The sequence below is a fragment of the Ovis aries genome, chromosome 19, assembly GCF_016772045.2.
Source record: "Ovis aries strain OAR_USU_Benz2616 breed Rambouillet chromosome 19, ARS-UI_Ramb_v3.0, whole genome shotgun sequence".
In the NCBI taxonomy this organism is placed as follows: Eukaryota; Metazoa; Chordata; class Mammalia; order Artiodactyla; family Bovidae; genus Ovis; species Ovis aries.
Window position 1 is genome coordinate 14,449,570 of NC_056072.1, and position 16,534 is coordinate 14,466,103.

Sequence of the window (16,534 nt, forward strand, 5' to 3'; positions counted from 1 at the left end):
GAGTCATTGCCTTGAGTGATGGAAGTTTTCTTTGAGTGATTCTTGATTTTAAAAAAATAGTGGGGTGGTTGGGGTGGGGTGAGATTCACCTTCAGAGCTGGAGAAGAGTATAGCCTGAAGAATGAAATTTATTTCACATGTGTATGTGGGTGCCTAGGCATGAGAACGTGTGGAAGAGAGAGACAGAGCAAGGGAGGAAAGACACAGAGGCGTCCCACACATACTAGGTGCATGTATAGGAGCCACTCATGTGATGGGTGCACCTCTCCGGTGCACGGGTCAGGGGCATGTGACGGGCGCACATCTCTGCTGCATGGGTCAGCGACACGTGGCGGGGACACATGACAAGGGCACGTGACGGCAGCTGCCCACGTGTCAGGCACGCCTGTCGGGTTCATGCGTGAGGTGCAAGTGCTGTATGCGTGTGACGGCACAGGTGTTGGTCACGCGTGATGGGCACAAGTGTGCAGCCCCCATCCCATGCTCAAGTTCTTCCTTCAGTCACCCCAGTATTAGTCCCCAGGTGTCCCAGCCTCTCGTTCGCCAGGGACCCTCAGGGGTCTCATAGGACTTCACAGAAGGCCATGATAGCCCTCCTGGAGACCATAGGGCATCGCCTTTCCTGTGGCCTTGGTTCCCAGCATGGCTCTGACTTTCTGGCTGTGAAAGTGAAGTCGCTCAGGCGTGTCCGACTCTTTGCGACCCCATGGACTGTAGCCTACCAGGCTCCTCCGTCCATGGGATTTTCCAGGCAAGAGTACGGGAGTGGGCTACCATTTCCTTCTCCAGGGGATCATCCCAACCCCAGGGATTGAACCCAGGTCTCCTGCGTTGCAGACAGACGCTTTACTGTCTGAGCCACCAGGGAAGCTATAGTTGCTGATATTAGCTGTTCCAAGTCTTCTTACTTGTTCTGTGGGTAGCCACATATGCCCTCTCCCAAACTGCTCCCTCCTTGTGCAGTGTTGTGGTGTAGCAGTAGCTGAAATTTTTGAGTAAATAAGAAATACTTCCAGTCCTGCTTCTTGCCAGTTGTATGAAGAAAACTTTGAGCAAGTCGCTTAAATTCCCTACCCGCTACCTCACAAAATAAGGAGATCTACCAAGCTGTGCTGTAGATTTATTTTACAGGACAAAGGGCATTACGCCCATGTGAAAGCCCTCAGTGAGCAGTATCCTCCTGTACGACCAGTGGCTGCTTTTGGCAGTTCTGCACTATTGCTGCAAAACTGCAGCTCATCTCCTCCCTCTCCAGCTGTTCAGCTCTTACATCATATTTTCCGCTCTTTAGCCCCTTGTCCTGTTATTTAAGGAGCTGGCCAGAAAGGTCAGTTGAGGTGGTAGAAGAGGAGCAAACCAGTACGGTCGCCCATCAGCTGTGAGCCAGCTCGGCATGGCCCTGGAGGCCAGACCCCATCTCTGGGCTATCTGAGGTATATTTCTTGCAAGGAATTGAGTGGTCTCAATGGGGTTTTGAGTTCCTTTGCCTCTGTTATGGCAAGAGCCTTGTTTTCAAAGACAGTGGACATGGCAACCCACTCCAGTATTCTTGCCTGGGAAAGTCCGTGGACAGAGGAGCCTGGCGGGCTGCAGTCCATGGGGTCACATGACTGAGCACGTGCGCATGAGGGTGGAGTGTGACGGGTTGGTAGCAATAAACTGGTAGAACTAGAAAGAAAAGACAGTGGACAGATGCAGGAGAATGATCATTGGTCAAGATCCCATGAAACGTCTGATTCTCCATTGGACATAGAACAACTTTAAACACATAAGCACAGTATATTCACAACTCTGATAGTGCAGCATCTTTGGAGCCATTTAAATCTAGGTTCATACATGTGGACTCTCAAATGTGACACAAATGTCTGCGAAACGGACTCACAGACATAGAGGACAGACTTATGGTTGCCGAAGGGGGGAAGGTGTTGGGGGAGGAATGGAGTGGGACATTGGGGTTAGCAGATATAAGCGTTTATATTTAGAGTGGATAAACAACAGGGTCCTACTGTGTAGCACGGGGAACTATATTCAATATCCTTTGGAGATATGGGAGAAGAATATGAAAAAGAATGGATATATGTATAACTGAATCACTTTGCTGTATAGCAGAAATTAATACAACATTGTAAATCAACTAAACTTCAATGAAAAAATATGATAAAGGGAAAAAAAAATCTAGGTTCAAATCCTGGATAAGTTATTTAATCTCTCTGAGCCCGTTTTCTCTCCTGTAAAAAGCAGCTACTGATATTACTTTATAGGTTGTGAACCTTGAACAAGGTCATGTATTTAAAAGACCAAGCCCAGTGCCAGACCTGCAGCTCATTTTGCAAGGAATGCTGGGGCTCTCTGCACTTTCAAAAAGCACATGTTCATCTTACCACCTGTTAAGCAGGCAGCAGTTTGCTCAGAGAAGTAGTTGAAGATGGCAACAAAGCACATGGCCCTGGCCAGAGACGGGGGAGCTCTGGTGCCAGTCATGCCATAGTCAAGATATTAATAGGTTGTAAGCAAGTCATCCTGAAGCAGGTGTCAAGGTTCTGGAGTGTTCACCCTGATTTCAAATGGTCCTTTTCCTTTAGGACCATCCACAGCCTGCAAGTTCCCTGGCCTAATGTTATTGTTCCTAAGATAAAAATAAGTATTGAAAAAATCCCTCACTGCACATTCAGGTACTTAAATGCTTATGATCCTTAGGGCAGGTCTCCTAACTTTTAATTCAGTTTCAGGCCTGCTGTCCTAGGCCTGGCAGACTATCTTCTTCCAGCAACTTGACAACTGGTTGGTGGTACCCATGTTTTATAGATGAGTCTATCTGGGACCTGACCCCTGCAGTCTGTAGGGAATGGTTGAGCTGGGACTAAACCCAGTCCTGTGTGATACCCATCGTTGGATCTAAATCTTCCTGTAGAACCAAAAGGGTCTGGATGGCTGTGGGCTGACTGGTTTGCCTTCTCACTAGGCTTGGGGAAATGTGGGGCCTTCTAATGCATCCTGTTTCTTTTAGAACCAAAGGCCCTTGAGGGAGGCAAAATCTCAAGTTGTTCTATCAAGATTCCTATCCCCTGGTTAATCAGTCAAGCAGTGATCTAGGTACTGCTAAGAGAGGACTTTGCAGATGGAAATAGGTTATTGATCACATGACTTTAAGACAGGGAGATTGTCCTGGATTATGAGCCTTTGAAAACAGAAAAGAACAGGAGAGGAGGCGAGAAAGATGCAGCAGAAGCAGATAGAGCATGTGGACTCCACATGCCTTTGCTGGCTCTGAGACCTAGGGGTCACGTGCAGGAACTGGAGAGAAGCCTTTCGGAGCCCATGAAAAGCATGAGAAGGAACACGGGCAGTCCCGAGCAACAAAGACCAGCCCCAGGCTGACAGCCAACATGGAAGTACGGTCATCAGTCCTGCAGCCACAGGTAGCTGATTTTTGCCAACAACTCTGAATAAGCCTGGATATGAGTTCTTCCCTGTAGCTCCAGGAAGGAGCTCAGCCTTGCTGATGCCTTGGCTGGAGCCCACCTGGCAAGGCTCCTGTTGGACTGCTATAACCTATAGCAGTCTTGCCTTGACGAATGACTATTTCAGAACACTAAATTTGTGGCAGTTTGTCACAGTAGAAGTAGAGGGCTATATGGTCCTGGTAAACAATTTGTCCCTTGATGAAAACTTTTGCTGTTCTGGGACCTGTTGGTTCAGAATTGCTGAACTGTGACTGTAAGTTAGTCCCTGGATATATTGGCTGCCTCTGCCCCCCCAGAACATAAACCTTGAAAGCTCAGGCACCTGGCTGATCCTAGAGAGGTTCCCCCATCCCCCAGCATGGGTTTCTCCTTGTCACCTTTTGGACCTCCAGCCCCAAAGTTCTGTTCTGGTTTCCTTCTGACAGCCTGGAGGAAGTTTGTCCTCGAGGAACCTCTTCCTTTATCTCTTGGGAAATGAGTGATTCGTGTTCACAGAGGGCAGCTCTGTCTGCACAGTGTCACTTGACTCTCCTGCCAGAGGTCACCTCCACATGGGTGGCAGAGGGTTCATGCTAATATCACTGGGGGAGTGGGGGAAGGGCTGAGGAGGACACAGACGCCCTCCTGCAGCTCCGCCTACCTGCATTTGGGGTTCCTGGCGTGGCTCAGCTGCAAGGCGACTGGTTTTCTGATGCTCATTCAGTCCCTTCTTTGTTCATGATGGTGTGGCTGAGGCCTGGGGGAGCAACACTGTCCCCCCAGTGTCACACAGCTCTGGGGGGTTTTAGCTCAAGTTCTGAGCTGCAAAAACAATCCCATGCTGGAGAAGAAGGAAATTGTAGGAGCATGCATACATGTTTTCTGTTGGCAGCAAACTGGATTAGGCTTGATAGCCTGGGGGCTGGAATCGTGGACCACGAGTGGAGGAGAAGAGTGAGGCAGGGCACCTGGGCCAAGGACCCCAGCGAGAGGCAAGATAATCCCCTCAGCTCAAATGCAAAACCACTGGTCTGCTTGTGTTCTTTTTTCCTGCTTCCTTTCCTGGCCCCTCTTTTGCTGACAGCTTGACCCGGATGCAGGATTTCTCACTCCTCTGCTAAGAAAAATCTCTCCTTCCCGCAAGCTCCCCAAGTAGAACTGAGTAAGACAGAGGCGCTTTCATCTCTCAGGGCCGTCCACCCTCACTTTCCTTAAGCCTCGTTTGTTTCCTTTGCCTGAAAGAAGTCTTTTGCTTGGTGTGCCAGGGTTGGCCGGAGCCAGAGAGCGTCCAGGGCTGCGCCTGCTTTGTTCCTGAACCCCGTGTGAAGTCTTGGAAATGTCTGCATACACTAGAGTGAGGGGCAGTGGCCAGGTGCCTAGGATCATTTCCCCACGGAGTTCCTATCCCTTTTCTTAGTTCACACCTGGCTCTGTGACCTTTGGAAACTTCTGAACCTCTCTGAGGACCCCTGTCCTTCAGCTGTAAAAATCAGACTGGTAAGAGCTGGACTAAGAGTCAGACACTCACTGGGTGACTGAGCAAACAGATAGATGGGTCTGTGTCTTGTACAGAATGCTCACACACCGCGCTTCCCACACTCTGTGTGGCTGCTAAGTGGCCTGGGTATGGTCATTTCAGGGTTGTTGTTGTGTAGCTGCGAAGTCGTGTTCAACTCTTTTGTGACCCCATGGACTGTAGCCCACCAGGCCCCTCTCCCCATGGGCTTTTCCAGGCAAGAATACTGGAGTGGGTTGCCATTTCCTTCTCCAGGGGATCTTCCTGACCCAGGGATAAACCCACGTCTCCTGCACTGCCAGGCATTTCTCTACAGCTGAGCAACCTGGAGAGCCCCATATCAGGGTAGGTGCCCTCATCTTAGCTGTGGTCCAGTCTGTCTATTTGCTTAGAGCTTCTTTCAGACAGGTTTCAGTTAGTAAATGAAGTCACATGCCCTGTATTTCAGTCTGTACTGGTCCCTGAGTGGTTGAATAGAACTTCACCTGCAATTCTTTATTGAAACTGAAGAATTCAGTTGAAATACCTTGGCTCAAAGGAAACAAAATTTGCAACGTGATCACTCATCATCTGAGGGCTCTTATTTTCTGAAGATTTTGTTCATTTTTTTCAGAGATTCTAAGTCACTGTGCTCCTGTCTCTGACTTGTCCCTTAGGTTCCCCGTGAGGAGCCGCTGCCAGTGTGCCAGACCTCCTGGGGGCTGTCTGCCCGACTGCCCCAGACTCCAGCAGCGGGGCCACCGATGGCAGTAGGCACCTCCCTGTGAAGCCTGCCAAGCTGGACGCCACAGCTCTGCACGACGACACTTTGGCCAACTCTGTGCCCCCTTCGGAGGCGTGTAACCATGCAGTCCTAGCCTGTGGCCTGGGCATCCCCGAGGAGCACTATGTGAGCGAGGCCGTGGAAGATGCGCCCAGCTGTAGAGGGTACCGAGATGCCTGCACCATCACCGGTAAGGGGGCCTCTCCCTGGCAGGGATGGGGGAGTCAGTGAGGACTGGGTAATGGTGGGGCCGCAGGAGGGGGTCTGAGAAGGGACCTGGAGGTTGAGGAGAGACCACCAAAGGGCAAGGAGTCACAGCTTTGGGATCGTGGGACCTGCTGTCCAGAACTGAACTGTCTGAGATGAAGACACTGTGTAATAGAATTGTCCTGAAGGTTAAAGATGGGAGCACTGAGTCTTGAGCAGTGCGCCCGGCCCGTAGCGGTGCTCAGGGTGGTTTGGTCCCTTGCCCCTCTCCCTGAGGCTCTGTTTCTTCCGACATAAAACAGGTGTAATGAAAATAACACGCCATGGTGCTGTGGGCTGCAGCAGCGGGGAACTCCCCACAGGGCCCTGTGCACACTGTCAAGTTCAAGTTCTCATGGACGCCTGTGTCAGTCGCACCTTCCCAGTGTCCTGGGAACAGGGGGATCCACCCCCCACCCACCCAGTGCACTGGCAGCACCTGCTATTCAGGCACATTGTAATGGAGCTCTGGCTTGTTTCTCTCCCTGAGGGATCCTTGTGACAAGTGTTTGGAGCCAGCACCGGAGGGGCTGTGAGTGGGAACAATGAGGGCTGGTGTGCGGAACAGCCGTGAGGATCATTGTGATACATCCAGTTGCGTTTTTATCGAAGTTTCTGCCCAGGTCTCACTTTGTCTGCACTGCTTGCTTTCACACTCTTGTTGGAAATTATGTTTGTTGACAGTTTCGGATATGCAGATTTGCTTCCAGTTGGTTTTCACCGTTTTCTCACCAGTTAAGCATAGAGGACCCCACCCTACCCCACCCCATGTCAAAAGCTTCCTGGCCAGGAGGGGCATGGAGATGCCGGGGATCCCAGCCGAACCCCTGGGTGCTGAGCACTTCCTCCACTTGTGTGCTGAATCCTCCTGCTACTTGCCTGGCCCCCTAAGGACACGCGTCCAGCACCTGTCCTGTCTCTACCATACCATCCGTTTCTCCTTGCTCCTGTGTCTCTCCTATTAGCACAAAAACAGGTAACCACACCCTCCTGCTTAAAAGGAATGCTTCTTTGCTCTTTTCCCCACAGCCAGCATCCCTGTCTCTGCTCTTTGGTTTGCCGATTCTGGTTTTTCTCCTGTTCTCTCGTGTGTCTACTACACACAGGCTTAGACCTCACCGTACCCCCAGTACTGATGGCCTCGTGCAGTTCGGCTGTCCATCCTCAGCCTTCTCGGCAGGAGTTGACACTTCCAGCCACCCCCTTCTCCTGAAAATGTGGTCCTCCCTTGGCTTTGGGTCTTGACCTGGCTGGCTGCTCCTCTCCAGGAACTGGGAGGCCCCGGGGCTCAGCTCTTCTCTCTCCTGGGTCTGCGACTCCCTAAGTGGTCTCCCCCAGGCTCCAGGAGTTGGAACCTGCCTCTGTGCTGACTGCTACCAGCGCCTGCCCTCATGCTGGACTTTCTCCCTGAAGGCCAGATGTGAGGGTCTGGCTCCACAGCACAGCATTTGACGTGGATGCCTGACCGGTTTCTCTCACCACCCTGGCCTTCCCTGAACTCCTGGTTTCCTCCTCCACCTGCTTTCTTTGCAGTCTTTCTAAATGGTCCTTTTGCCCTTTCAGCTGCCCAGGCCAGAAGCCTTGGAGGCACTCGTGACCTCTGTATCTCTTTCCTATCTTGGTTCTCTAGGAAGTCTAGTGACTCATGGTTCACACTGTGTCCAGAGTTTGACTGGTTCTCGCCAGCCCCAACAGTAACTGGTTGAAGCCACCTTCATCTCATGCTCAGATTGTTGCAGTGGCCTCCTGACTGGGCTTCCTGCTTCCTTGCTTGCCTCTGTGCAGTCCAGTCTCTGCCTATCTAAAGGAGTGACTTTCTAAATACAAAGTTGGATGGCTTAACTCTTCTGCTCCACACCTCCCCTAGGCTCCCTTCTGTCCATGGCTTAAGTGATAGAGCTTCCTGTGCCCCTTTGACCCATCTCCTCTTCAGCTCACTCCATTCCAGATACACTGGCCTCCTCACTAATTTTTGGACAGACCCAGAACATCCCACCTCAGGGCCTTTGTTCTCGCTGCTGCCCAGCTCCTGGGTGGCCTTAACCGCAGGTGGCCTCCTGATTCCTACTGTACTTTCTCCAGATGGCATTTCCTTGGAGGCCTTTAGTGAGTCCCCTGCAGAGAGAATGGTCTACCCCTTTCCCCATCTCCCTTACCTGCTTTAGCTTCTTCCCCAGATTTAGCCATGCACTACCATGGTGGCATTCTGTTGACCAAACTTGCAGGTAAATAAAAGCTGCTGCTAGGGCAATCACAAAGGCAAGGGCGCGGATTTTGTGCACCCTTGAGTCTCGTGACTGTAAGAGCACCTGCATGTGGCCGTTACTCAGTAACTATTTGCTGAGTGAATGAAATGTGTCGATTAATTATTACTGCATTCCCATGAAGTGGGGAATGTTGATTAAATCAGGAAAAGCTCAGCATCCTGCCTTCAGATCCCTGAGCTCTAAGGTGTGGGGCTTGATGTAGATCCTGACCCTAAGATACATGTTCCCGCCCCACCTCCGCCAGGAATACAGTCCAGGTGGGGAGACAAATAAGTGAGTAGAAATAGGCTATGCAGCATGGTTAGACCAATGGTTAGGCACATGGAAGAACACCAAGGAGGGGACCTGGCTGAGCCTTGAAGAGGAAAGGATGGGGGAGACCAGGGGGCCTTCCCAGAGGAGGCAGTGTCCCAACTGCATTTTCATTTGTCTGAACACATAAGCTCACCGCTGGGATTCTAGTGGCATTTTGCCAGTGAAATCCAGGAAGTGTTTCACTTGTTAAAGTAGTTTCAGTTAGAACGTGACAAACGAGGGCAGAGTAATGGCAGAATGGCAGTGCTGAGACGTCAAGCCCTATGGGGCGTGGTAGCTGGCGGTTCTCTGCTGGAACACCCGAAGCAGGCACCATGGGACAGCTGAGAAACAGCTCAGCGCTGTCACGTTTGGCAGTGGCTTGGTAAGCAAGAGTGTAAACACAGCCACTGTTACGTGCTTAAGGCAGCCAGACAGTGCAGAACACACTCAGGTTAAAGCTTTATATGTTGGTCTTTGGGAGGAAGACACAAACCAGAAAACCCTCTTGAGTATCCCCAACAACATGTATGTGGACTCCAAGGGCTTTGCCAAGCGCAGTCCTGGGAGACCGCTTGGCATCCAGCCTCAGATAAATCCATGCCACCCCCGGTTCCCAGGGAGCGCTGAGATGAACAACAGGCTTTTTGTTCCCCTCTAATTTTTAGGCAAAGCCAAATTGCCCAGCACAAAGCCCCGCTCCCCCTCCCCTTCCTCCTCCCCAGGGATATCACATTTTGGGGTGCGTCATTTTTTGGTTTGGGGTGGTTTAACGAGATGAGCTGATAGGGTGCCCAGGCTGCCTGGAGTTACGTAACCCATTGTGCTTCCAGGGCAGTGCACAGTCTTAGGATTTGCCCCAACAAGCAAACTCAGAGAAATGCTGAGTAGGTGCAGAAGGTGGCTGGGCCGAGGTGCTGCCCAGGCTGGGTGCTAATGGAGGATCGCTCTTCGCTCTGAGCTGCCGCTGGAGTCTCTTTCTGCACATGGCCTTGGTGTTTCAGTTCGGGCAGCCCGTGAGGGCCCAGCCTCTGCCAGGACTCTGCCCAGGCAGGCTCGTTCGGACAAGCTCATGTGGTGAGTGTGTTTGCCCAGCATGTCCACTGTGCTTTCCTTTGTGAAGATTGGGGCCAGATGGTGAGTGTGTTTGCCCGGCATGTCCACTGTGCTTTCCTTTGGGAAGACTGGGGCCAGAGAGGCGAAAGGCCGCAGGAGAAGTCGTTTCTCTCCTGTTCTGTTCAGCTTGGCAGGTTGTCCTTGGACCTGGGATGGGAAACTGCAGTATTGACTTGCTGACATGCAGAGTGGAGGGACCTTGGAAGCCGCTCACCCCCCTCTTAGTCCCTCATCCAGGCTCAGGAGGGGTGGGTGACCCCCGCTGGGCCGTGAGCAGCGTGTCTGAGTTGGGACCAGGCTTCAGGACGCCCACCACCTTGCCCTCCAAAATTCTCTGAAGCGGCTGAGCAAGGTCTCCAAGGTCACCTCTGACCTCTCCTCCTCTATGATTTTCCTGATCCTGTGTCTTATCCTGGTTTTTTAAAGCCTCATCTGGTGTCTGGGTCAGCAAGGGATTTTTCAGAAGGTGAGGAACACAGTCAGACAGTGTCTCCCCCCATCCTTTCCTCTTTTTCTACCCTCAGTTTTCTCTTTTTTCCCTCGGTATTAAATGTGCTTGGTCCTGTCCCTCCCGTCCACACCCCGGTGATGGTGAGCTTGCTAATCGGTTCTGCTCTGGCTTGTCTCATGTTGTGGGGCTAATGTTTCTGCTCACTTCCTCTAAGCTGATCAGAGTCCGACAGTTGGTGCATCTAGTTTCTGTCTTGTCTGTATGCTGTTACTCATGGTCTGTCTGGGACCACACACCCGTGAGTTTCTCGGAAGCCTGAGCTCTTCTTATTCCATTCAGTTGTAGGTTTCAAGACATGTGAGAACTCTGGATGGGAGATTATAGAGATGCTGTGGTGTGTGTGTATTTAAAATATCTTCAGGCTTGGTCAGTAATTCTGTTCAACTAGCATCTATCTGAGGCCAGCTTTTTGATGGTGTCCACAGGTGAGATCTGGTCTCCCCCTCAGAGCCCTGGAGGTGGGCAGAGGTGGAAGTGACTCACTGTGAACCGGCCAGGATTGCTCCCCCCATGCTCATGTGAACTGTCCTATCTGGGTGTCCTTGTCATTGTAGGGCCACCATTTCAGATTTGTTCCTTTTCTGTCACCAATTTAAGCCATCAGACTTGGTGACTTATCCTCTGAAAACATGCTCAAATAAAATATTATGGACATCTTTTATGAATTAAATGTGAAGTCTTGCTTATCAATTCCTGTCTAGTATAAAATTTTTATTGTGTTTTCCATTGAAAATGTATGATGTTAATGGTCCTTACTTAGCTAAATGAAACAGAAAAAAATGGACGATGAAACACCCCTTCTTTTACAGAGTGAGAAAATGTGAATTAGAGTCTAGGGAACTGCACATGCTTTGCTGAATTTATAACTTAGAAATGATCTTTGCTTCTCTCAGTTGAATGGCCCCGGTTTAGCAATTGGTCTGTTTTTGCAAATGCAGTGCAGGAGGAGGGCCCTGTTATGCTGGTTTTAGAGCTAACACTTAATCTTCAGCAAAACACAAAAACACTCACTTTTGTCTTTTAAACATGCTGACCTTGCTTCTCCTCCACTCCTCATCCTTAGGTGAGTGGGTAGAATATTTATTAGACAGGGTTTTGACAGGTACTGTAAATTTTAGTTACAATTATTAGTAAGAGTCCTGACATATGATTGACAGGCTATAGTTACGGATGCCTGATATATTCTTATCTTCATAATTTATTTTTGTTCTGAATTTGAGACAAGTTTTAATGTATCTGATGTATTGGTGTTAGTCTTTGCCTCTTTCAAACTGTTTTAGGAAACTGGCAAATAATAAATTAAAATAAAAAAATAAAGGGACTTCCCTGGCATTCCCCTGGGTAAGACTCTGCACTTCCAATGCAGGGCCCACGGGTCTGACCCCTAGTTGTGGTGTAATGAAGATCCCACATGCTGCGTGGCATGGCCAAATTAAAAAATAAAATAAAAAATAAAGAGTAGTGTCATTAAAGATTTGATCAGGGGTGCTTTGCAAGGGCTTCAGTACATTGAGTCCCCCAGCTGTAAATAGCATTCCTAAGGGTGTTCCTTTAGGCACCGGGTTTTCATAATGGATTTGCTTTGATTTGCTTTGCAAGTATCAGAGCAGTTGTCGCTTCACACACGCTGTGTTCAAGCTGCTCTTTAGGGGGACTGGAAGGGCCAGACGTGCACCTCTGTCCTCAGCATCCTTTTGTGCCCCCTCTGCTGAGGTTTGTTGTAGGGACTTGAAAGTGATTCAGTAAGAGAGAGTGCTGGGTGTGGCTTGCAGGTGGGTTTGAATGTTCTCCCAGCCACACAGTTCACTGGTGATTCTGGGACTCATGGCCCCGAGAACCTTGACTTTCTTCTCTTGACCTCAGACAAACTTGAGCAAATCAAGCAGAAACTATCATGAGCAGGAACTTTATGGCTGTAATTGGACTTGGAACAAATCAGATTTCATAGATCTTGTGTTAGGGCTTTTCTGAGAAACAGAACCAACAGGCTATTTTTATTATATTATATTATATATGTTTACATATCATATTCTAAGGAATTGCCTTATGCAATTATGGAAGCTGACACGTCCCAAGATATATAGTTGGCAAGCTGGAGACCCAGGAGAGGCAGTGGTGTAATTCCAGTCTGGAGATGAGCAGGCTCAGTGGCTCAGACGTAAGAATCTGCCTGCAAAGCAGCAGACCTGGGTTCGATCCCTGGGTTAGGGAGATCCCCTGGAGAAGGGAATGGTACCCACTCAAGTATTCTTGCCTGGAGAATTCCATGAACAAAGGAGCCTGGTGGGCTACAGTCTGTGGGGGTCACAAAAAGTCAGATATGACTGAGCAATGAACACTAACAGCCTAGAAAGAGCCAGTGTTTCAGTTTGAGTCCAAAGGTAGGAAAAAGCTGATGTCAGCTGGAGGGCAGTCAGGCAGGAGGAATTCTGTCTTACCCTAGGGAGAGTCAGCCTTTTTGTTCTATTCAGACCTTGCTGTGGATTAGATGAGGCCCGCCCACATCATGGAGGGGGAATCTGCTCCACTCGGTCTACTGATTTAAATCTTAATCTTATCCAAAAACACCCTCACAGAAACAACCCAGAATAATGTTCGGCCAAATATCTGGGTACCCCCCGGCTCAGTCTGGTTGACAATTAGCCATCACAGATCCTAACAAAGGCTGACACTTACTGGGTAGTTGCTCTGTGCCTGGCGGGCTTCCAGGCATTGCTCTGGAAACTCACTTGGTTCTCAGCACAACCCTGCTGGGTAGGGACTGATACCCCCTCATCTTTAAGGAGGTGCAGAGTGGGGAGACCTGTCCTCTCCTGTAGACCAGGCATCCTTGGGGTTTGGACCCAACAGTGTTGCTTTCTGACCCTATTTAACCTCCTTCATTGTGTGTTTTTCTCTTCTATTAAGTTCATTGAAGTAGACTTTTAATGATAAAAATTACAGATGCAGATAGTAAAACTCAAAATTGTACCAAAGCGTAGTCAATGTAGAGTAGCAATCACCCTTCCATCGGTACAGTTTAACCATTAAAAAATCGTTCCAGTAAGTTTTTATGCAACTAATTCTTTTTTTCTGAAAATACACTAATGGGACCATACCGTATACCCAAATCTGCATTTTAAACATTAACAATATTATGATTGCGTCATTGCAGTACATTATGGTGCCTTATGCTTTGAAATGGCTTCATAGTTGTTCATGGTTTGGCTTTATCATTATCATCTTCCATTTGCTTATGTTCTCAGACATTATGGTTTTTTTTTTGTAACAAGCATTGTGCACTTCCTCCTTTATTAACCAGGTTAATAGGTAATGAATCCTTCTAAATACATCATCTTAGAAATAACGATGGAATGCCTTATAGTAATGTAAAGGAGAAACTAAAGTGGAATGATGGAGCCTGAGTTCTGGTTGTAGCTTCACGGACCTGGCCTCCTTAGAGTGTATAGTGAGCAGGCGGGCGCTGCCCCTGTGGATAGGGTTGCTGTGCAGGTATTAGCTCTAAGGGCAGTTAACCATACTGGCCTCTCAGCGGCCAAGAATGAGCCACTGTTTTTGTGAGTCCCCTCTTGACAGATGCTTTGTCTCCAGTGTTTGCTTTTTAACAGTGCCCCAAGGAACAACATTCTTGCATGTATGTCTTTTGGGTCACTTGTTTCACATGTCTGTGGGCTACCAGGGAATATGCATTTAGGATTTGCTGTGCATCGCAGCACAGCCCTCCAAAGAGCCTGCACCTGTTAAATGCCCAGCGTCCATGTGGGGAGGCAGGGGTCTTTGGGCTTAATTGACCATTTTCATCATGGTTAATCAGATAGTCATACAAAATGGTATTTCATCTCATTTTGTTTCTTCTTAATTATGAACAAGTCTGTTCCTCCTTTCTCTTTTGTCTCATTTTCTGCAAACAGCCTGCTTTTTGTCTTTGCTCATTTTTCTAGTGGGTTGTTGGCCTTTAAGAGGTATTCTGGAGATTCTGTTGTGTATACAGAGGGTAGGGTGGTGTGCCAGGGTGAGATTCTTTTATATTTCAGAAGAGGAAAAAATGTCTTGAAAATAGTTACACAAAACTATGACTATGTCCACAATTCACAGAAGTACAGGGTGCTTAGAGATTATGTAAAGGGGATTTCTGAAGTAGCATTTCTAAGAAGGCTCCTGTAGGAAAGCCATATTTAGGCAGAAATCTGAAGGCTGTGTAGGTGTCAGCAGAGAGGGAGAGAGGGAAGGAGCGATCCACACATTGACGATAGCGTGAGCAAAGGCCCTGTGGTGGGAAGGTGCTCTGATGATAGTAGCTGACACCGACAGAGTGCTGTGTGCTTCATGCTGTCCTCAGTGCCTCTTGTTTAATTCTCTTGTATTAGTCTTCTGTCACTGTGTAACAAACTTCCCCAAAGCTTGCACCATGGAAAGCAGTCTGGTGGTTCTTCAGGTTAAACATAGTAGCTGCTGTATGACTTAACAGTTTTTCTCCAAGTTATGTACCCAACAGAAATGAAAACATAATTCCGCACAAAACTTTATATGTGTGTTCCAAGCAGCATTATTCACAATAGCCAGAAAGGAGACCCAGATGTCTATCAGTTGATGATTGGATAAACAAAATGCAGTATATTCATACCATGGGATATGATTCAGGGATAAAAAGGGATGAAATACTGATATATGCTATATAGCATGGATAGCACTTGGAAGCAGCGTGCGAGGTGAAAGAAGCCGGATAGAAAAGGTCTCATCTGCAGAACAGGGACCGCCATAGAGACTGGGGCCAGTGGGCTCTCTGGTTCCAGACGGTGCTCTTGGAGAACTTTCATTTTCCGTTTTCTTTTTCTACTCCCTTTTCTTCTCTCTTCCTCTCTCCACTTTGTCCCCTTCCCTCCCTCCATCTCTTTTTCCTCCAACCCCTCTTCTCTCCTCCTTGCCACCTGTTTCTCCTCCCTTCTCGTCCTCTCCTTTCCTCTCCTTTCCCAGTTCTTCCCATCCTCCACTTCATAAAAAGAAACACAGTTCTTTTTTTTTCCCCCTTTGTAGAAAGTTTTTACAACCAAGATAGATCTAGGTCGGCCAAGACTCAGGACCTCTTAGGTAGAGACAACAGGTTATAGGCCATGCTGGGTTAATGTTCTTTGGTATTTTCCAGCATGTGGAGGGGGTGAAGTTGGCCTGTTGTAAAGCTGGCCCCTTTCCCTATTGTGTCGGGCAACACACTTCCTGTGATAATGAGGGGCTTTGGACTGCTCATTGGGAAACGCCGAGATTTAGCTAGAAGCACCTTGGAGGTGAAGATGGAGCAGAGAGGGCCTCCGTTCACCCTGCCTGCAGTGCCGGTGCAGGGCATTTTCTGAATTCTTGTGCTGTGCTGTGCTTAGTTGCTGGGTTATATCTGACTGTTTGTGACCCCATGGACCGTAGCCCACCAGGCTTCTCTATCCTTGGGGATTCTCCAGAGTGGGTTGCTGTGCCCTCCTCCAGGGGATCTTCCCAACCCAAGGACCAAACCCAGGTCTCCTGCATTGCAGGAGGATTCTTTACCATCTGAGCCACAAAGGAAGCCCAAGAATACTGGAATGGGTAGCCTATCCCTTCCCCAGGGGATCTTCCTGACCCGGGAATCGAACCAGGGTCTGCTGCATTGCAGGAGAATTCTTTACCAGCTGAGCTACCAAGGAAGCCTTCTGAATTCTTGGATGGAGGTAAATTGGGTAGAGAGGGAAATGGAGTGAAGAAGAGGCCTGTGAACTGGGAGTTCGGGGTGTCCTCAGGAGGGAACGACCAACCTCTGGGAGAGGAGGAGAGAGAGAGGACCAGCCAGCTCCTGCGCTGGGCACCTGGAAGCTGTGCAGAGGCTATTACCCTAGTTCGCTGTCCAGGGAGAGGCTGTTCAGACCCTATCCAGCCCATCTCACTTCTGTCCCTGGTGCCCGAAGGCCTCTGTGGGCACCATGCTGGAGGGGGACACGGGGTGGTGAGCCTGGGGGCCCACGGCATTCTAGGGCTCTCTGTCTGTCCAGCATGCTTTGTGATTCCTCCCCCCGGCCCGCCCAGCCCAGCTGCAGGGCAGAGTAAGGTGGACCATTTGTTTTTGTGCAGAATTGGGTTTTGTCCTGTGGATGCCATGAACTTAGCACAGAGGGAGGAAGGGCTGTGAGAGTCAAGCTGATGGGCAGAGGCGATGGAGGTAGTGTGGTGGAGGGGTCAGAGTGGAGGGCTTGAGAGCTGGGAGGACCGGGGTGTGATCCAGGAGGGCGATGGTCCAGGAGTGGAGAGGCGGGGAGTTGGATGGTGTCTGACTGACTGGGAGGTGATGGGCACGGTGGGGAAGGTGACTGCGGACCTGATGCCACGGGTGGAGGGGCTGGACAGTAGACAAGTGAG

At 49.4% G+C, this 16,534-nt stretch overlaps 1 protein-coding gene across 15 annotated transcripts in view; it reads left to right on the plus strand.

Moving 5' to 3' along the window:
- TRAK1 (trafficking kinesin protein 1) overlaps positions 1–16,534 on the plus strand; it is a 155,038-nt gene that overhangs the window by 48,722 nt on the left and 89,782 nt on the right. For 9 of the 15 annotated variants that reach the window (XM_060402107.1, XM_060402101.1, XM_060402103.1 and 6 more), the window contains one exon: positions 5,616–5,912. Coding sequence is in view for 4 of the 15 variants with exons in the window: in XM_027958047.2 (XP_027813848.1) it covers positions 9,516–9,606 (91 nt within the window). In the remaining 11 variants the exon portion in view is untranslated. Of the gene's footprint in view, positions 1–1,334; positions 1,434–5,615; positions 5,913–9,403; positions 9,607–16,534 lie in introns of those variants that run through there. The other 6 variants (XM_027958047.2, XM_027958054.3, XM_027958048.2 and 3 more) reach the window with 3 other exon arrangements.